Genomic DNA, 22,259 nt, shown 5'->3' on the forward strand with positions numbered 1-22,259 from the left:
CACCACTGGACATGATTATTATACAACTATACACTGAACATGACCCACCACTGGACATGATTATTATACAACTATACACTGAACATGGCCAACCACTGGACATGATCATAATACACTTCTTTTACACTCTATACATAGAATACTACAATCCCCAACATGGCCGACCACTGGACATGATTGTAATACAATTCTATTACACTCTATACATAACACTATGCCCCCAACATGACCGACCACTTGACATGATCATAATACAATTCTATGAAACTCTATACATAGAATACTACACTCCCAGCATGGCCGACCACTGGACACCATCATAATACAATTCTATTACACTCTATATATAGAATACTACACCCCCAACATGGCTGACCACTAGACATGATCATAATACACTTCTATTACACTCTATACATAGAACATTACACTCCCCAACATGGCCCACCACTGGACACCATCATAATACAATTCTATTACACTCTATACATATAACACTACATCCCCAACATGGCCGACCACTGGACACCATCATAATACAATTATATTACACTCTATAAATAGAACATTACACCCCCAACATGACCGACCACTGGACATAATCATAATACAATTATATTACACTCTATAAATAGAACATTACACCCCCAACATGACCGACCACTGGACATAATCATAATACAATTATATTACACTCTATAAATAGAACATTACACCCCCAACATGACTGGCCACTGGACATGATCATAATACAATTCTATTACACTATATAAATAGAACATTACACCCCAAACATGGCTGACCACTGGACTTGATCATTATATAATTCTATTACACTCTATACATAGAACACTACACCCCCCAACATGACCCACCACTGGACATAATAATTATAATGCAATGCCATTACTCTTCGCATATAGAGCATATTTCCCCCAATATTATCTGATTAATAAACACCCCCACCATGTTCTGACCACTGGTAGTAATTATATGATGATTCTACTCTAGTTAGCTCACTATACATCCGGCATGATCTGATTGCTGGACACGATAGCAATGCAGTTATATAGTAAACCTAAAGTGGAAGTTAATCCTAATACTAAAATCTCTAAATCTACAGGCATCCACAATCTAAGACCTTTTCTGAAGCTGCTCCGGTCTCCAGCGGTGGAAGAGCTACAGAAAAAGACAGCCGATAATGGCTGGGAAATACTGTATATGGGAAGTGACATCACCCATAGAGTTACTATGGGGGTTCCGTTATCGGCTGCCTCCTCTACACCCGCCTCCACGTAGAAGCCGCTGTTGACAACTCAGCCTGGGTCCGGACCGGATCAGCTTCAGAAAAGTTACGTATAATGATTTCTTCTTTACACACAAGCCCTTTATACTACAGCTACAGTACAATTTGGAATGTTCAATCTCATCTCAGAGCTGCTTTAAGCATGCGTTTGATCTGGTCATCTGTGCCACCCCAATAAAGATGGAGGGACCAGTGTTGGAAAAGGTATTTTTTTGTTAAGTATTCATTATATTTTCTATTATTTCATTTGTTAACTGTATCCGTCATTACTTAATTAAATGTTGTACCTACAAGCAGGGCTGGCCCGAGACATTGTGCTGCCTGGGTTCAAGAATGAAATGCTTCCCCCCGCCAGGGGAGGACTGGGCCAGGGGGCAGGGGGGCAATTGCTCCCTGGGCCGCTCTGATGTCCTGTAAAAAGGCTGCACCGCTTCTGCCACAGACATGCCTAAAGGATTCCTGGTGAAGAGAAGTAAAAAGTCTCTGCCACGGACCTACTGAGTGTGGGATGTAGACCGTTTCAGGCCTCCCCCCAGCATGGATGGTGTAAACTGTGTCTTGAGTACAGGCTGGTTTCATGCCCCACTTGAGATTCTCCTCCCCTGACCAGCCCCCTGCTGGCCAGGTTGGGAACCTGGATTCAGCCGTTGGGTAGAGAGTACCTGGAGCAGGGCTTCAGCCTGGAATGGGGGTCAGGAGGAGGACGGGAAGAGGTAGAGTGGGAGGGGGGGGCCAAGTCTCTGAAGCATGGGCCTCTGGTTTGTCCTTGCCCCCTGGGCTGGAAGTTGCAAGTCTGCCCCTGCCCCCACCCCCCAAGAAAAAAAATATATATATATATATATACATACATATTACGCCCACCAAAGGCCCCACATCCATTATTTTATGTCATGATAATTAAAACTAATAAAAATTGATCAGGAAGTCAGAGTTACATGCAACAGCTCCTTGTCTATTTGCAAAATCATATGACATACCATTATGTTCAATTCCTAACCACAAACTCCAATATTATTTTGTTTGTCTGAATGTCTGACGTCATTGCGCACACCACAGTCTCGTGAGGGACGTTCCCCGGAGGAGACGCTCCGCCTCCTCAAACTCAACAGTTTGCACTACGGATGGCCGTATGAGATGGGGAACGCCCTGCAAACTGATGACACACAAAACTGCTGGCAATAAAAATCTTGGGCGCCAACTTGACATCCCTCTCAAGGTTCTGCCTGGGTCCAATGGACCTAGTGAGACCCATGGTAGGGCCGGCCCTGCCTACAAGTGTTTGTGCGCTCTCTTTTTGATTATTTCAAAAACAACCCCAATGTAAACTATCACGTAACCGTGATAAAACATATTGTGTGTACTTATATTTAGATATTTAGAGTAATGCAGAGGAGTTTTTCTGTAGAGCTGCAGCTCCATGGTATGGAGACACTTCATTTGAGATGACTTGGACATCTTTGGGTGCTTTGGGCCACTCCAAGAGACTCCAATCTATCTGGAAAGAGGTCTAGTAAAAGACCCCGAGCACCCTGGAGGGAAGATATAATGTTCACTTCAAATGCAACAATTGGATTACCTGTCTTTTATGCTGCACATATCAATCTGAAGGGCGCTGAAATTCCCCAGGACGCCGCGCTGAACCAAGATGAGGTCCTTGGGTTGATTATCAATAAAGATGAGTCTCATACATCCTTGAAATGACGAGATTGGATTTATACAGGACGAGGTGGCTGGATGATCCGGGCAGCCTGTTTGGTAAGAGACAGACACCGCGTCTAATCAGATTCATAATTTCACATAATGCGTTTTACTTTTTTATGAGCGCTATTGATGGATGACCCCGAGGTCCCAGCATTTCTGATGTTCTTTTATTACACAAGCTTTATCATAAACTTCCTGGTTATGAGAACAGAACTCAGCACAGTATATAATCAATGAACAGACTGGATTCTTATTGTGTTCTTTATCTGTTTGTAGCATTGAGGACTGCTGGATATTACACTTTCGGGTCCCCCTGGGTTACCGTTAGCAAAACTGGCATTGACAATTTAACACTTTACTTCTTGGCTCAGTCAATGATCAGTCCAGGGGTATGTAGTTGTTTTTGTTGTTTTGTTTTAAATAGGGATGGGAGAAGGGAATAGTGGGATTCTCCAGATCAACTATTCACAAGATGTGAGGACTCCTATATGCTGATGCAGCCAGGCTGCTGATCCACCTTGCCACTTAGGTTGATTTGGATTTAAGTCTCTTGCTAGTAGACTTGGTGAACTACATTTATCTTTGGGACACTCTCCTCAGTATCCCCTTTCTTGGCTGCTGACACTCTTCCACAGACTATCCTACTTTTAGGGTGGTTCCCCTCAGGTCAGGCCCCTTGACACGATCCCCTGTACTTATGATACTGTTTTTCTAGGGTCTCCAGTGTCTCCCCACTCAGTCAGCTTTCCTGGACCTCTGGGTTCAGCTCCGTTCCTCTGGTCCCCAAGCCGACCACCTGTGACCACGTGCCACTGCTACAGAGGAGGAGGCAGCCGCCACCCTCCCTCCGGGACTCTGCTCTCCAGCCAAAGACCTTGCAGCACATGTGCTCCTAGCTTTTATATAGTATCCCATAAGGCACCGAGACAGCCAGTCTCTGCCAACCACCAGGACTGTCTCAAAGCCTATGTATCCATTGGTCAGATTTCCTCCATGGTGTCCAACATGCCTCCCTATTGGACCAGTGTGAAACACTCTCTAGACCCAACGAATCACATACTGAGCACTCTAAGAAGACCTCACTAATAGATCCTGCTCTCTGGTAAGCAGAAAGCAATATAGATTTGCCTGCTGCTCCTCTGACTGAGGCTCAGACTGGCAGACTGAGCCAACAACTATACTCTCTCACTAGCACCTACCTAGGTGGGTGCTACATGTTTATCACACATATAATAATCACATTTCATTATGGTATTCTATTTAAAATGGAAAGATCTTTGCGTGTGTGTGTTTATATACATGCATTGCATGCGCCAATGTCTTTCATCACATTTAGTCTTTATTTCTGATATACTATATTATCAAAAGTATTGGGACGCCTGCCTTTACATACACATGAACTTTAATGGCATCCCAGTCTCAGTCCGTAGGGTTCAATATTGAGTTGGTCCACCCTTTGCAGCGATAACAGCTTCAACTCTTCTGGGAAGGCTGTCTACAAGGTTTAGGAGTGTGTCTATGGGAATGTTTGACCATTCTTCCAGATGTGCATTTGTAAGGTCAGGCACTGATGTTGGAGAGCAGTCTCCTCTCTAATTTATCCCAAAGGTGTTTTATCAGGTTGACGCCAGGGCTCTGTGCAGGCCAGTCAAGTTCCTCCACCCCAAACTTGCTCATCCATGTCTTTATGGACCTTGCTTTGTGCACTGGTGTGCAGTCATGTTGGAACAGGAAGGGGCATCCCCAAACTGTTCCCACAAAGTTGGGAGCATGAAATTGTCCAAAATGTCTTGGCATGCTGACGCCTTCTCTTCACTGGAACTAAGGGGCCAAGCCCAACCCTTGAAAAACAACCCCACACTATAATCCCCCCTCCACTAAATGATTTGGACCAGTGCACAAAGCTAGGCCTATAAAGACATGGATGAGTGAGTTTGGGGTGGAGGAACTTGACTGGCCTACACAGAGTCCTGACCTTAACCAAATACAACACCTTTTGGATGAATTAGAGTTGAGACTGCGAGCCAGGACTTTTCTCCAACATCAGTGCCTGACCTCACAAATGTACTTTTGGAAGAATGGTCAAACATTCCCATAGACACACTCATAAACCTTGTGGACAGCCTTCCCAGAAGAGTTGAAGCTGTTATAGCTGCAAAGGGTGGGCCAACTCAATATTGAACCCTACGGACTAAGACTGGGATGCCATTGAAGTTTATGTGCATGTAAAGGCAGGCGTCCCAACACTTTTGGTAATATAGTGTATATCTTCATATTTTTAAAGCCTAAGTTCAATGAAAAAAGGCAGTCAGTCGATGCAATCCATACCTTGTGCTGATAGCTGAAAATACCCTGCCTACCCTCACCTCTATAAATTTACAGGGTAGTGGGGGTTAATAGAGCCAAGGGACATATCATATGCACTAATCAAGAGTGCTGACTATGCCTGCCCTTTCCACCCCATTGTAGGAAGGTGCAAGTAGCCTTCCAACCTGTAAGTTGCACTGTGCCATCACTCAGGGGCAGACTGGCAACTTTCAGCCCAGGGGGCAAGGACAAACCAGAGGCCCATGCTGCAGTGACTTGGCCCCCCCCCTCCCATTCTCCCTCTTCCCGTCCTCCTCCTGACCCCTATTCCAGGCTGAAGCCCTGCTCTAGGTACTCTCTACCCACCGGCTGAATCCAGGTTCCCAACCTGGCCAGCAGGGGGCTGGTCAGGGTAGGAGAATCTCAAGTGGGGCATGGAACCGGCCTCTACTCAAGACACAGTTTACACCATCCATGCTGGGGGGGGCCTGAAACGGTCTACATCCCACACTCAGTAGGTCCGTGGCAGAGACTTTTTACTTCTCTTCACCAGGAATCCTTTAGGCATGTCTGTGGCAGAAGCGGTGCAGCCTTTTTACAGGACATCAGAGCGGCCCAGGGGACAATTGCCCCCCTGCCCCATGGACCAGTCCTCCCCTGCCATCACTACATGGGGAAAGGAGTCTCATAAGGAAATTGGCCCTTTAGGGATTCCGTCATCTGTCTCAGGAAGGGAAGCAGATCAGTTGTCTCTGGATGCAGAGCTCTCAAGAGACTTTGGCAGACATTTTTTTGGAAAACCCTTTAAATAAGGGATCACACATCATTAGGGTGCACAATAAGGAAGTGGCAAGATAGGGACACAAACCCATTTATGAGGGACTGCGCTTAGCGAAGGGAAGGTTTACTGTTGAGTAGAGATAGCTTAGAGAAGACTCCCACAGCAAATTATACAGTCTGGTGCCTGGAACAGGAGTGCATAGCCGGTTTAGAGGACAGGGACAGCACATGTAGTGATACAAGGCGACACCACCCCAAGTATTCTGAAGTCATTCTCCGGCAACACATATTATAAAACACCGTGGCTGCTTCATTACTGGATCGCCTTGTAACAGTAGCAAAAACTTGTCTTTTTGTTGTTGTTATAAAGACAATCCAATATACTGTATATCAGTGCTCCATATACTTTGTGTGTGGTTCCTCCTAAATTGGGCACCTATTATAAGTGGCGCCTATACCCATCCTCCATTTATATGTAGCACCCTCCTAGCGTAGGTGGCTAGGCAAATTTAGCTTTTGGGTTCCTTTGTATTTAAAGGAGCAGTGGTTGTTTAGTTTGGCCTGCCCAGTTTCTCACAGGCTGGCAGTTTGATTGCTTCCCCCTGCCTATGAAAGAAGCTTCCAGATTTTAGGGTGAGAGATTCAAACCACCCAGCCTGAGTATTTAGTAGGTTCTGGCCATGGCTAGAACAAGGGATGGGAAGGAGGGGAAGCTGCCCTGGGGCACTGCGCTCTCATGAGAGGTGGATCGGGGGGGGGGGGGCACCGCAAGGAAATTGGGTGGAGGGTATTTTTGTTAGTAAGGGAATCTGGGGTGGGGGGACAAGGGATATGAATTGTTCTAGGAGGGGAAATTGGGGGGGGGGTTCTAAGAGTTGTTAGTTTGAGGATGGGGGATGCAATGGAGAAGAGGATTTGTGGCAGGAGGGGGGATTTGGGTTCGGGGGGGATTTGTCCTAGGAGAGGTGATATAGGGGGGAGGGGATTTTCGCTAGAAGGGATACTTTTATTTTGGGGGGTATTTGTGCTAGTAGGGATGATTAGGAGGTATTTGTGCTAGGAGAGCAACTTTAGGATTGGGGGATTTGTGCTAGGAGGGTGGTTGGGGAGAATTGAGCTGGGATGGGGGGGGGGCAAAGATTTGTGCTGGGAGGTGGAATTGTCATGGCAGGAGGGGGAACTTATGCTTAGGGGCTGTGCATGCAGATCAGTCCCCAGATTTTTTAATACTCATACATATTGGGGGGGAGGGGTACAGTTTGGCATGTTCACCCTGGGCTCTAGATAACTGCTTCTGGCCAATATCTGGAGAAGTTTCTAGAAGGGGGACTGGAGTGGGATAAATAGTCTAAGACACTAGTGAGTGGGGTTCCTTCTACCTTCGTGGGTTCCAGAGGTGGAGGAGCTCCTGCTTCCAAGCAGCCCATGGACTGGACAACTGCTCAAGGAGGCTACAGAAGTGCTAGGGCCCAAGGCTCAAGTGGACTTTGCTCAGAGCTGACTGCAGAACCACGCCACCAGGGATCTGGTCATGAGAGGTGCCATCTCAGTCAATGGGTTTTGTCTGGAGGAAGCTGGAAGGAGGCAGCAATCTCTGAGATTAAGTGCTTGATGCTGCACTGGATATCGATTTTGCGTTTTGGCGCAGGGTTACCAGATGCCCAAAGACTTGCCCCTTGGTCTTCAGCTGTGGGGCCTTGGACTGTCCACTCTTGCTACTGCTGCTGAAGACTGTCTTCTGATTGTTAACTATTGTTAAATATTTCTTTGGAAGTATCCCATGCCAGGACTTCCATGCCTTAAACCCTCTCCTGTTACCAGTTCTATCTGCAATAACTACAAAAAAGACTTTTATTTGGAGTTACCGTAGATGGACTCTTTATTAGATGGCTGATGAGAACATGCTGTTTATGGGAGAACCAGTTAAATTCAGTGGCCCCAGTTGGGGGTTGCGCTACACATAGAAGCTATACTATAGGGATCAATGAACGGAGGAGATGGACCTTTTATTCATCCGCTACATATGTTTTTGTAAACTAGGTAAGCAGAGACTTTAAATAAAAGGAGTGGTCAATGAAGTGCCTCTTAAATGGCTGTGGGGTCAATTTTCAGTTCAAGATTAGTACCTCTGTTCCCTGGAAGACTTTTTTAGGGAACAGAGGTTCCAAAGATTCATAATTTTTTGGAAAAAAAAGCAGCCAATGTAGTCTAGTTTAGGTGACCTTTTGTAGAGTATTGGATTTTTATACATATGACCCCATATAAAATTTAGAAAATGCCATATAGTAATAAAATGCTTGTTTTTAACATATTAGGATTGCATAAGATTCCACTCACCTCCAAAATAATAGCGGTGCCCTGTGGAAATTTGTAGTGGCATGGTAACGTGGACCGGTGTCGTAGCTCCATTGTCTAATGTTAGGGAGACGCGATGTCTTCTGGCATTAATTGCAACCGTGTGCCATAAACCGTCATTTAAACCGCTACCTGAAAAGCGAAGGAATTTATTGCTGAAACACATACTCTTATGACTTAAAAAAATTAAATAAAAATATAATAATAATAATAATAATAATAATAAATATATTTACAAACCCGATTCCAAAAAAGTTTGAACTCTGTACAAATTGTGAGTAAAAAAGAAATGGACTAATTTACAAATCTCATAATCTTATATTTTATTCACAATGTAATATAGATAACATATCAAATGCTGAAAGTGAGACATTTTGAAATGTCATGCCAAATATTGGCTCATTTTGGATTTCATGAGAGCTACACATTCCAAAAAAGTTGGGACAGGTAGCAATAAGAGGCTGGAAAAGTTACATGTACATATAAGGAACAGCTGGAGGAGCAATTTGCAACTTATTAGATGAATTGGCAACATGATTGGGTATAAAAAGAGCCTCTCAGAGTGGCCGTATCTCTCAGAAGTCAGGATGGGCAGAGGATCACCAATTCCCCCAATGCTGCGGCCAAAAATAGTGGAGCAATATCAGAAAGGAGTTTCTCAGAGAAAAATTGCAAAGAATGTGAAGTTATCATCATCTACAGTGCATAATATCATCCAAAGATTCAGAGAATCTGGAACAATCTCTGTGTGTAAGGGTCAAGGCCGGAAAACCATACTGGATGGCGGTGATTTTCGGGCCCTTAGACGGCACTGCATCACATACAGGAATGCTACTGTAATGGAAATCACAACATGGGCTCAGGAATACTTCCAGAAAATATTGTCGGTGAATACAATCCACCGTGCCATTCACCGTTGCCGGCTAAAACTCTATAGGCCAAAAAAGAAGCCAAATCTAAACATGATCCAGAAGCGCAGGTGTTTTCTCTGGGCCAAGGCTCATTTAAAATGAACTGTGGCAAATCAAAATTTTAAGTTCTTTTTGGAAAACTGGGACGCCATGTCATCCGGACTAAAGATGACAAGGACAACCCAAGTTGTTATCAGCACTCAGTTCAGAAGCCTGCATCTCTGATGGTATGGGGGTTGCATGAGTGCGTGTGGCATGGGCAGCTTACACATCTGGAAAGGCACCATCAATGCTGAAAGGTATATCCAAGTTCTAGAACAACATATGCTCCCATCCAGACGTCGTCTCTTTCAGGGAAGACCTTGCATTTTCCAACATGACAATGCCAGACCACATACTGCATCAATTACAACATCATGGCTGCGTAGAAGAAGGATCAGGGTACTGAAATGGCCAGCCTGCAGTCCAGATCTTTCACCCATAGAAAACATTTGACGCATCATAAAGAGGAAGATGCGACAAAGAAGACCTAAGACAGTTGAGTAACTAGAAGCCTGTATTAGACAAGAATGGGACAACATTCCTATTCCTAAACTTCAGTAACTTGTCTCCTCAGTCCCCAGACGTTTGCAGACTGTTATAAAAAGAAGAGGGGAGGCCACACAGTGGTAAACATGGCCTTGTCCCAACTTTTTTTAGATGTGTTGATGCCATTAAATTTAAAATCAACTTATTTTTCCCTTAAAATGATACATTTTTTCAGTTTAAACATTTGATATGTCATCTATGTTGTATTCTGAATACGATATTGAAATTTGAAACTTCCACATCATTGCATTCTGATTTTACTCACAATTTGTACAGTGTCCCAACTTTTTTGGAATCGCTTTGTGTGTATATATATATATATATATGCAAATGGAGCTGCAACATGCCAAATGAATAGAGTCCTTTTTTGAAAAGAAGACATAAGAAGTGAGCAAGGTCAGTACGTGTTATGTCCACCTCGAAATAAGAGCTCGGGGATAATATATTCTCTTCATTCTCACTTATGCCTGTCCTCAGATAACCGCTTCCCTTTCTTTTCTATTACCTGGGTATTTCTTCAGCGATACTTGTTCCTTCTGTGATCTTTTTCTCAGTTAAATATCCTACAGATTACTCTGACCTTTTCCTGATTTGTTAGCTTATCATGCTGAGACTACTGAAAATGTTAAATAAAAAAAAAAAGATTACATAAATCCTTAAATATTTTTAGAGGAAATGCTAGAACATAAAAAGGGAGAATTATTGTTAAATAAGATTTTCTAAACTGAAAGTAGGATATTTAAACAAACAGGAAAAAAAATTGATAGCAGGTTGCAAATTCCTACCAAAATTGGTAAAACTTTGCATGACTATTCTGCTAAAAAAAACTTTCCTGTCTCTCCTAATAATTTATTTTTTTGCGTTTACTCCCCGCGGTGCATGCTCAGTGCAGTGTACACTCTTGACAGCTGTAAGTTGATGAGAACTGAACTGGATATGTGGACTGGATATCCTTGATGTGTTTCGCAGATTATTCCGCTTTCATTGCAGTAGTACATATTGATGTATTGTGATGTACAGTACATGAATCTTAGATACTATTGTTGATTGTAGTTTGATCATTTCATATTGATTACATTGTTGCCTCCTTTACTCCCCTCTCCTGAAGAAGTGTAATAATCTGTGAAACGCATCGGGAATTTGCAGTCCGCTCCCATTTCCCCTTATATAGAATTATATAGTTACATAGTTAGTCAGGTTGAAAAAAGACACAAGTCCATCTGGCTCAACCAATCAAAAACAAAAAAACAGTAATGAAAACCCAACCATACAATCCCATATACACAATCCTATACCCGCAGGTGATCCAGAGGAAGGTGAAAAAACTCCAGCAAAGCATGATCCAATTTGCTACAGCAGGGGAAAAAAATTCCTTCCTGATCCCCGGAGAGGCAATCGGATATTCCCTGAATCAACTTTACCTATAAATATTAGTACCCAGTTATATTATGTACACCTAGGAATGAATCCAGGCCTTTTTTAAAGCAATCTAGGGAGCTGGCCAGAACCACCTCTGGAGGGAGTCTATTCCACATTTCTTACGGAGTCTATTCCACATTTCTTACGGAGTCTATTCCACAGCTCTTACGGTGAAGAAACCTTTCCGTATTTGGAGACAAAATCTCTTTTCCTGTGGATGTGAAGAGTGCCCCCTTGCCCTCTGTGTTGACCTTAAAGTGAATAACTCAACACTAAGTCATGACTTGATAAAGCGCATAGCGCGAAACATGTAGCCATGGCAACCATATAGCTTGTGGTCCACCCTGGTTCCTGGTGTTTCCCCGCAAGTGGCGCCTGTCCGGCTGATGTCACCGCTACAGAACTACAGCAGAGTCCTTTCATCCTCACGCCAGCTGGTTTCTGGCTTCGTGCACACACTGCTCAGCAGTCCTGGGAGACTGACCTCCTCGCACTCGTGTTGCTTGCTGCCAGGTGCCCTTGCCCACGCCAGCCCAGGGTGATGTAAGCATTTTATGTACTTTGTTTTTCGGTTATCAATACCAATAAACTGTTAACCCTTTCTATACTGGATGTTCACCTGACTTCCTTATCCATTGCATCCCGGTGTGGTTCATGCGCTGCTTTCCTCATGTACTTTTATCTATATCAGCACCCTTCCGATGCTCATTGGCTAGCAGCAGAAAAACCGCTGGGGAGCCTCACAGGCTTATTTCTATCCCTCCACCCTAAAGGCACCCCAGGAGCGCCAGATTTGTGATTATTGCTTTGACTTCTGGACTGGAATTTTTCCTATGGCTGCCCTGGGTGCGAATCTCTTTACTGAGTCATTAGTTGGCTAACAGCAGAACAACTGCTGGGGAGCCTCACAGGCTTACTTTTATCCCTCCACCCTACAAGCATCCCAGGAGCGCCTGGTTTGTAAATATTGCTTACACTACAACCAACCCTATCTACAATTCTAGCACTAGAGGGTGCTACATATATATATACCTTGTGGTTTGCAAGTGGTTTACTGGGGTTATGGCTGAAGCTATCAGCCATGACCCCATTATTTTTTTTTCAGTCGGTGACTGGCTTTCACCTTTAAGTGTTCCGAGCATCTAATTAGCTGGTGTTTCTTCCAGCTTACCGTTTTTACCGGCACACCTGAGAAACGATCAGACGGGTTACGCAGCTGGCCTTAGAGGTTAACAGAGACCAAAACATCCTTACAAACAGCCTAAAAGATCACTGATTTCATGCAGTTGGTTCTGCCAAGTGGCATTGGCCCTAGAATTATGCAGGTACCGAGGAAGCCACAGCTCAAGGGATCCCCAGCAACCTATGGAGGAATCATAGGGTTCTAAGGAAACCCTGGTTAAGAATGGCTGGGCTAGGTTGACCCAGTAGCCCTTTAATGGCCCCAAACTTAATTTGTCCAACACGTTTCAGCTGATGGTTTTACAGTTGGATAGCTACATATTGTGTTAAAATTGTGCCACCCTTACAAGACAACTAAAAGGATCATTGGTGTCATGCAGCTTACTCTGCTAAGTGGCTTTGGCTCCAGAACAATGCAGGCACCTTCAATGAGCAAACTCAAGGAACCCTAGTGGAATCCTAGTTGAGAATGTCTGCAATAGACTATGATTCCACGGCCAATATATTCTGCCCTATTTTTCCATATTCTACCATCACACAGCTCAAGGAACCCCCAGCAGCCTCTAAAGGAACCTTAGAGTTTCATGGAACTCTGGTTGAGAATGGCTGGGCTAGCCACTTCCCGACCACCTAACTGGGAATGTACGTCATGATTTTTTACATTAAATACCAGGGTTATGGCTGGTATTTATTAGATGTGCTAAACCAGGTTTGATTTTTTTCTCTTAGCAGCCCACTTTTTGATAAAAGTGATCCCAGCAGTGGAATCTCCGCAAGATCACTTTTATAGGCAGTGGGAGAGGTTGTCCCCCCGCCTCTTCCTGGTCATTTTTTAGCTTACCGGAGCCATATGTTAAGCCTGAAAATGATCTGATGCAACCGTTTGTTGGGCAGGAAGTCCAGTGAGGGCAAGATGGCCCCCACTCGACTCATTGCTCTTGGAGGACCAGGGCGGTCTCTGATGTCACTTCCAGTTCGGGCATAAACAAGGGATTTTTTTTCCTTAACCACGTCCCGCCTGCCATATAGCAGAATGATAGCCACAAAGTGGTTAATTTATCCTGACTGGGCATCATATGATGTCCAGCAGGATAAGCTGATCATGTGCGCCCTTGAGGGCACACAGAGCGGCAATCAGTGGTGCTGTGTGTCACTCTAACACACCGCATCTCCGATCCCGTTAAAGAGCCTATGACGTCTATACGTTTACTTAGGCGGGCAGGGGATAACCTTGCCGGTTTCCCGGGAATGGCGCCTCCCTTGAGGCGCTTCTTCTGGGCAGTTCACCGGATTCCCCCCTTCCTTCCCCCCCCTTTTTTTTTTTTTTTTTGGGCGATAGACTCCTTTCTTGGTTACTAGGACTCGGGGGAGGCCTCTCCTGGGTGTGGATTCCCGATTTATCTTCCATTCTGGGATTTTTTAAATTTTCCTATGACACGAGGATACTATCAGCTGCTGTTGAGCACTAGCGATGTTCACGTTGTTGTATATCTTCTACTCATGTATTTTGACTGTTGTACACTCCCATCTGTCGGTGTGCTGGTACATGTAATATTTTGCTGAAGCTCTATCGCATGTTTGTTGCTTTTTTGTTTTTTTGTTGTTTGAAAAAAATTCAATAAAAATTATCTGATTAAAAAAAAAAAAGAGCCTATGACGTAGGCTCTTTACCATGTGATCAGCTGTGTCCAATCACAGCTGGTCATATTGTAACCTGGAAGTGCTGTTTATTGGCTTTCCTCAGTTCGCGAGTAGAGGAGAGCCGATCTGTGGCTCTGCTGACAGGGGGGTCTGTGCTGATAATCAGCGCACTGATTACCAGTGCAGACTCAACAAGAATGCCCACTAGAGCCCTACAGGGATTCCAACATACCAAGCTTACCAGGGATGCCAATCAGAGCTCATCAAAGATGTCAATCAGTGCCTATTTGGGATGCCAATCAGAAACCCATTAGTATTGCCTGTCAGGGCCTCCTCATCAGTGCTGCCTATCAGTGCCATCTTTCAGTTCCCATTAGTGTTCCCATTAGTGCTGCCCATTAGTGCCACCTATAGGTGCCCATCAGTACTGCCTATCAGTGCCAAATGGTGCACTTCCGGAGCTGAAGCGGTTAAAGAGTATTTTTTCCAAAACAAAATGTGCTTGAAAGATCGCTACGCAAATACGGTGTGACATAACATATTGCAATGATCCCCATTTTATTTTCGAGGGTCTCTGCTAAAAAAAAATATATATATATATATATATATATATATATATATATATAAATATGATATATATATATATATATATATATATATATATATATATATATATATAAATATGATTTATATATATATATATATATATATAAAAATATGATATATATATATATATATATATATATATATATATATATATATGTATATATATATATATATATATATATATATATATATACATATATATATATATATATATATATATATATATATATATATATATATATATATATATATATATATAAAGTAATTTTCTGGTAAAAAAATACTGAATTTAACTTGTAAGCAACTATTGTCAGAAATAGGCTGGTTCAGCGAGTGGCTAGACTGACCCATTGACTCTACAATGAACCCAGGCTCCCTTTGCCCAACAAGCCCCAGGTGATGATATTACAGTTTGCATCACCACATATTTGTGTGAAAATCATTCTGCCTAATGTCTGTCAGCAATAAAAGCGCATTTCTCCCCATGTCTTTTGAAAGGAAAAAAAAAAAACAACCCTGAGTTGTCCTACTTCAAATTTCAGCATTTTTGATTCTAAGCCGATGGCCCCAGAGGCAATTCTGATTGTGAAGCTCCCATGGAGTTTGTCAATATCCATAATAACGCCTGGACATTAAAAGCTGTTCACTAAGGACACCATCTTCACAAGAACGAATGTTCTTAGATAATAACACAATAACTCCTGCGGAGGTTTTGAAACGTTCTTTTTGTGGGAGACCTATTTAGCCTCCAAAGCTCGGCTATACCTCAGAGGTACAAGAGGAGCAGAGGCACATCAAAACCTCACCAGCTTTATATCTTCCCATCTTATTATACAGTAAAAAAATATTTAATTACATGAGATTCAAAGACGTCAAATCTTTCTGAATAGCTTGCTAAAAAACCTTTTATTACCAGATTTTCCAATTTCAGATAGAGTGGAGAAGGTTTAGAAAGACTGGGAAGATTTAATTTTTTTCGCCTCTGTGCAGGAACTTCCTGTAATAAAGACCGCTCACTGCTGCTCTCACTCCTTGTGAAGGGAGACCGGTCTTATCTCCGCCCCCTCCTGTAGTTTTCTGCAGGCATCTTGCAGTGGGTGGGAACTGCTGGGCCCCTCCCAAAGCTCTGCTCTCTCTCCTTGTGAAGGGAGATCGGTCTTATCTCCGCCCCCTCCTGTAGTTTTCTGCAGGCATCTTGCAGTGGGAGGGACCTGCTGGGCCCCTCCCAAAGCTCTGCTCTCTCTCCTTGTATAGGGTGACCAGTCTTATCTCCGCCCCCTCCTATAGTTTTCTCCAGGTATCTTGCAGTGGGTGAGGCCAGCCGCAACGTCGCAGTCCCGCTATAAATTGCTGATCGCCACCAATACTAGTAAAAAAATAAATAAAAATTCTATAAAAATATCCCATGGTTTGTAGACGGGATAACTTTTTGCGCAAACCAATCAATATACGCTTATTGGGATTTTTTTTTTACCAAAAATATGTAGCGGAATACATATTTGCCTAAACTTGATAAGGAAATTTGACTTTTTAAATTTTTTTATTGAAAATGTTTTATTGCATAAAGTAAATAAATATTGTTTTTTTTTTTATTGGAAATGTTCTTTTATTGCATAAAGTAAATAAATATTTTTTTTTTGTTATTGGAAATGTTTTTTATTGCATAAAGTAAATAAATATTGTTTTTTTGTTATTGGAAATGTTTTTTTATTGCATAAAGTAAATAAATATTGTTTTTTTTGTTTTTGGAAATGTTTTATTGCATAAAGTAAATAAATATTGTTTTTTTTGTTATTGGAAATGTTTTTTTATTGCATAAAGTAAATAAATATTGTTTTTTTTTTGTTATTGGAAATGTTTTTTATTGCATAAAGTAAATAAATATTGTTTTTTTTTGTTATTGGAAATGTTTTTTTATTGCATAAAGTAAATAAATATTGTTTTTTTTTGTTATTGGAAATTTTTTATTGCATAAAGTAAATAAATATTGTTTTTTTTAAAAAAAAAAATAATACATTTTTTTTCTTTTTATGTTTATAGCGCAAAAAATAAAAACCGCAGAGGTGATAAAATACCACCACAAGAAAGCTCTATTGGTGGGAAAAAAGGGCTTTGATTTTATTTGGGTACAGCGTCGCACAATCACGCAATTGTCAGTTAAAGTAACGCAGTGCCGAATCGAAAAAAATGGCCTGGTCCTTAAGGGGGTAAATCTTCCGGAGGGCAAGTGGTTAATTTTAAATTCTGTAGTATGATTTATTTTTATATCCAGAATGGCTATTTATTTGAACCACTTGCTGACCAGCTGCCATAGTTTTACTTCAGTTAAAGTAACGCAAAACTCCGTATCGCAAAAAAATGGCCTGATCATGAAGGGGGGGTAAACCTTCCGGGGCTGAAGTGGGTAAACAAAGTGGTGCCACGCTGACCCCCTCACTAATAAACTGAGATGCCAAGTATCAGCTTATCATTGAAAAAGCACTTTTAGTCAAGGCAGAAAAATTAGCAATTTTGTTACCGGTAATTATCGCTTCAAGTGAAACTCCACTTTTGTTGAGGAAAAAAAAAAAAAATCAATTCTCCTTAAGCCCGTTATATCATTTGCAAGGATCTTAGCAAATCTCATTGATTTTATCTGCTTCTGTGCTGGAAATACAGAGAAAGGCCACTTGACTTATTTCCTTAACCACTTCTGGACCGGAAGGATTTGCCCCCTTAACCACTTAAGCCCCGGAAGATTTTACCCCCATTCCGACCAGGGGGTATTTTGCGATTCGGCACTGCGTGAATTTAACGGACAATTGCGCGGTCGTGCGACGCTGTACCTAAACGAATTTGACGTCCTTTTTTTCCCACAAACAGAGCTTTCTTTTGGTGGTATTTGATCACCTGTGCGATTTTTTGATCACGCGCTATAAACAAAAAAAGAGCGTCAATTTTGCAAAAATAGCAATATTTTTCACATTTTTTTATATGAAATTCCCCCAAAAAAAATGTAAAAATCAAAATTTTTAAAAATTTTCGGCCAATTTATTTTATGCTACCTATGTTTGGTAAAAAAAATCGCAAAAAGCGTATTTTGATTGGTTTGCGCAAAAGTTATCGCGTTTACTAACAAAGGGAAAGATTTTTGTCATTTTTGTTGTTTTTTTTTTTAACGCGTAATGGCGGCGATCTGCGATTTTTTTTGCGGTACTGCGACATTGCGGCGGACAGATCGGACCCTTGACTGACATTTTTGACACTTTTGGGGTTACCAGTGACATTTCTACAGTAATCAGTGCTATACATATGCACTGTTACTGTAAAAATACACTGGTAGTGAAGGGGTTAACTTTATTTGGAAGGGAGGGGCTGTGTGTGTCCCTAGGGGCGTGGTTTCTACTGTGATTGGCTGTGGCTCTAGCTGTAAGGACACTGATCAACGGATCTACATACCAGATCCGTTTTATCAGTGTCTTTGCAGCGAGGAGAATGACAGGCAGTTTGTTTACACAAGCTGCCTGACATTCTCCCTCTCCCCCGCCGATCGCCGAGTGACCGGCGGACATCGGGTCCGCTGGTCACACGCGCGGGGGGGGGTCCGTGACCACGCGGGAGCGGGAGCGCGCCCCGGGGGGCGCGCGCTCGCTCCCTAGACCCTCACAAGCAAGCAACGTAGCCCTACGTCACTTTGCCTGTGAGGGGCTGACCGCCGACGTAGATAGTCGTGCGGCGGTCGGCAAGTGGTTAATGACCAGGCCATTTTTTTGCGATTTGGCACTGCGTTACTTTAACGGACAATTGCGCGGTCGTGCGACACTGTACCCAAATAAAATTGTTGTCCTTTTTTTCCCCCCACAAACAGAGCTTTCATTTGGTTGTATTTGATCACCTGTGCAATTTTTTTTTTTTTTGCACTATAAAAAAGCTATTAGATGGAGATAGGTAGGGAAGAGGAGGGGGAGAGGAAATAGGGGAAAAATGTTTTGTAATGTAATCATGGTTTTCTTTGACTATCAAGGAATTTCTTCCTTTTCTCTTTTTGAAATGTTTTGTCAATATGTTAATTTTTTTTTTATTTTGATGTAACATTTAATAAAAAATTAAAATGAAAAAAAAAAAATAAACAAAAAAAGAGCGACAATTCTGAAAAAAAAATATATTTTTCACATTCTGCTATATAACATCCCCCCCCCCCCAAAAAAAAAAAATGTAAACATTTTTTTTTATCCCTTTATTTAATTTGTTTTCTGCTACATATTTTTGGTAAAAAAAAAAAAAAAAATTGCAATAAGCGTATTTTGATTGGTCTGCGCAAAAGTTATCGCGTCTACAAACTAGGAGAAAGATTTATGTCATTTTTATTTATTTCTTTTTTTTACTAGTAATGGCGGCGATCTGCGATTTTTTTGCGGGACTGCGACATTGCGGCGGACAGATCGGACCCCTAACTGACATTTTTGACACTTTTGGGGGGACCAGTGACATTACTACAGTAATCAGTGCTAAAAATATGCACTGTTACTGTAATAATGACACTGGCAGGGAAGGGGTTAATCCTAGGGGTGATCAAAGGGTTAAATGTGAGCCTAGGGGAGTGTTTTCTAACTGTATGGGGGAGGGGCTTGTGAAATGATCATAGAGACCTGTGATCCTATATAGAAGGATCACAGGCGCTCTGTGATCATTTCAGAGAGAAGAACGGTCAGCTGTGTTTACAACCGTTCTTTCCTCTCAGTGGCGAGTGATCGTGGGTGACCGGCGGCAATCGCGGCTGCCGGTCCCGTGGATTGGCATCCCCGCTGCCTAGTGGGAGTGGGAGTGCGCCGCCCTTTGCCCATATAAAAACGGTCAAAGTGCGGAGCGTGCAGGCGGCGGGAGGCCTCCCAAGAGACAGAGCAATTTTAATTTTTTTTTTTTTCGGGTCCGGTGGGCATCATGATTGGCAACAGATTTACATTGAGGGACACCATTGTTTAATTGTTTAATAATGGACGTGTTAAAAACTGTTTCTTGTGTTTATTACTTTTTTACACTTTTTTGAGGAATTTACAAGGGGGGGGTGGGATCTAAGGGCCCCTTTGCTAAAGGGGGCTTCCAGATTCCAATAAGCCCCCCCGTCCGCAGACCCAAGCAACCACAGCCCAGGGTTGTCAGGAGGAGGATGGGTACAAGGTGCTTTTGGGGGAGGGGCAGAGCTCCCCCTGCCCCAAAGCACCCCCCCCCATGTTGAGGGCATGTGACCTGGTATGGTTTGCTCGTCCCTTTCCTGTTTCCTGACCTGCCAGGCTGCATGCTCGGATAAGGGGTCTGGTATACTATAGAGTTTGGGGGGGACCCCAAGCCGGTATTTTTTTTAAATTTTGTCATGGGGTTCCCCTTAAAATCCATACCAGACCCGAAGGAGCCTTGTAGGGACTGGGGGGGGGGGGGGGTTATGCCGTTTTTTTCTTTATTTTTGCTGTAGCAAGATCTATACATTGTATAGATGCACCACTTTCCAGGCACATTAAGGGAACCCAAAGGCACTTTATTTAAAGGAATTTTTCATTTTTATTGTTGCACTTTAACCACTTAACCCCCGGAGGATTTGGCTGCTGAAAGACCAGGGGGTATTTTGCAATTCGGCACTGAGTGATTTTAACGGACAATTGTTGTGCGGTCGTGCGACGATGTACCTAAACGAATTTGACGTCCTTTTTTTCCCACAAACAGAGCTTTCTTTTGGTGGTATTTGATCACCTGTGCAATTTTTTGATCATGCGTTATATACAAAAAAAGAGCGTCAATTTAGCAAAAATAACAATATTTTCCACATTTTTTTTATATGAAATTCCCCCCCCCCCCCCCCCCCAAAAAATGTAAAAATCTAAATTTTTTAACATTTTCGGCCAATTTGTTTTATGCTACATATTTTTGGTAAAAAAAAATCGCAAAAAGCGTATTTTGATTGGTTTGCGCAAAAGTTATCGCGTTTACTAACAAAGGGAAAGATTTTTGTCATTTTTGTTGTTTTTTTTTTAATGCATAATGGCGGCGATCTGCGATTTTTTTTGCGGTACTGCGACATTGTGGCGGACAGATCGGACCCTTGACTGACATTTTTGACACTTTTGGGGTTACCAGTGACATTTCTACAGTAATCAGTGCTATACATATGCACTGTTACTGTAAAATTACTCTGGCAGTGAAGGGGTTAACTTTATTTGAGAGGGAGGGGCTGTGTGTGTCCCCAGGGGCGTGATTCTAACTGTGATTGGCTGTGGCTTGAGCTGTAGGAACAATGATCAACGGTCCTACATAGTAGAACCGTATGATCATTGTTTCTACACAGGGGAGAATGACAGGCGGCTTGTTTACACAAGCAGCCTGCCTTTCTCCCTCTCCACCGACGATCGCTAAGTGACCGGCGGACATCGGGTCCGCCGGTCACACGCGCGGGGTGGTCCTTGACCGCGCGGGAGCGCGCCGCCGGCGGCGCGCACTCGCTCCCCAGAGCCTCACAGGCTAGTGACATACCAATATGTCACTCTGCCTGTGAGGGGCTGACCGCCGCAGTATATCTACTTGCGGCGGTCGGCAAGTGGTTAAGCATAATTATAATCACTGCTCCTGAAAAAACTATTGTTTTTACAATTTTATTTCTTAATGATCCATGTCCCCCAGGGCGGTACCCAGACCCCAATACCACTTTTTTGGCCAATTACTTGCATATAAGCTTTCAAAATTGGCACTTTAGGTTTTTCCTGTTCGGCTCCCATAGACTTCAATGGGGTTCACTGTTCGGGTTAGAACATTTCCCCTGTTCGGGAGTTCTGCTGCGAACTGAACAGGGGGGCCTTCGACCCATCCCTACTCCATGAACAGGGCCCTCCTATTCCTTCTGTTTTGAACTGTATTGTAATTGTAATGCCCCCCTTTTTATTGTAAAGTGCTGCATAAACTGTTGGCGCCATATAAATCTTGTATAATAATAATAATAGTAATAATAATAATAGTAACTTAGTGAATAAGGTGAAGCAATCATGTTCAACAAAAATCAATTTTTTCCTTTTTCTCTAAAATCCTTGGCCCCTGATTGGGTGCTTAATGTGAACACAACTCACCTTATTTATTAAAGAAACATGTTCACTGCCAGGGTCGGGGTAAGGAGTGGGCACTATGGTATCAAGTAAGGTGGGGGGGGGGGGACCCAAGGAGATTGGGGGGAGGGGATTTGTGTTGGAAGGGAGAATGTGGAGAGTGGCAAGGGGTAAGTATTATTCAAGGTGGGGAAATGTAGTGGGGGTGCTAAGAGTACTGATTTAGGGGGATATGTGTTACGGGTGGGCTGGGAGGTGAGAAGATTTGTGCTGGGAGGGGAATTTATGCTAGGAGGGGGTATTTGAAGTGAGGGGGGATTTGAAGTGAGGGGGGATTTGAAGTGAGGGGCGAGAATATATGTACAAAGAGGGGAAATTTTAGGGGTAGAGGATTTGTGC

General features: G+C 42.8%; 1 protein-coding gene across 1 annotated transcript in view; it reads right to left on the bottom strand.

The window, feature by feature from the left end:
* LOC309557562 (contactin-associated protein-like 5) overlaps positions 1-22,259 on the bottom strand; it is a 691,665-nt gene that overhangs the window by 361,278 nt on the left and 308,128 nt on the right. The window contains exons 9-10 of the mRNA XM_082260344.1: positions 8,432-8,581; positions 2,883-3,054 (exon numbers count right to left, since the gene is read on the bottom strand). Coding sequence (XP_082116470.1) covers positions 2,883-3,054; positions 8,432-8,581 — 322 coding nt within the window. The remainder of the gene's footprint in view (positions 1-2,882; positions 3,055-8,431; positions 8,582-22,259) is intronic.

The sequence above is a fragment of the Pelophylax lessonae genome (assembly GCF_965119305.1).
Source record: "Pelophylax lessonae genome assembly, chromosome: 6".
Classification (NCBI taxonomy): domain Eukaryota; kingdom Metazoa; phylum Chordata; class Amphibia; order Anura; family Ranidae; genus Pelophylax; species Pelophylax lessonae.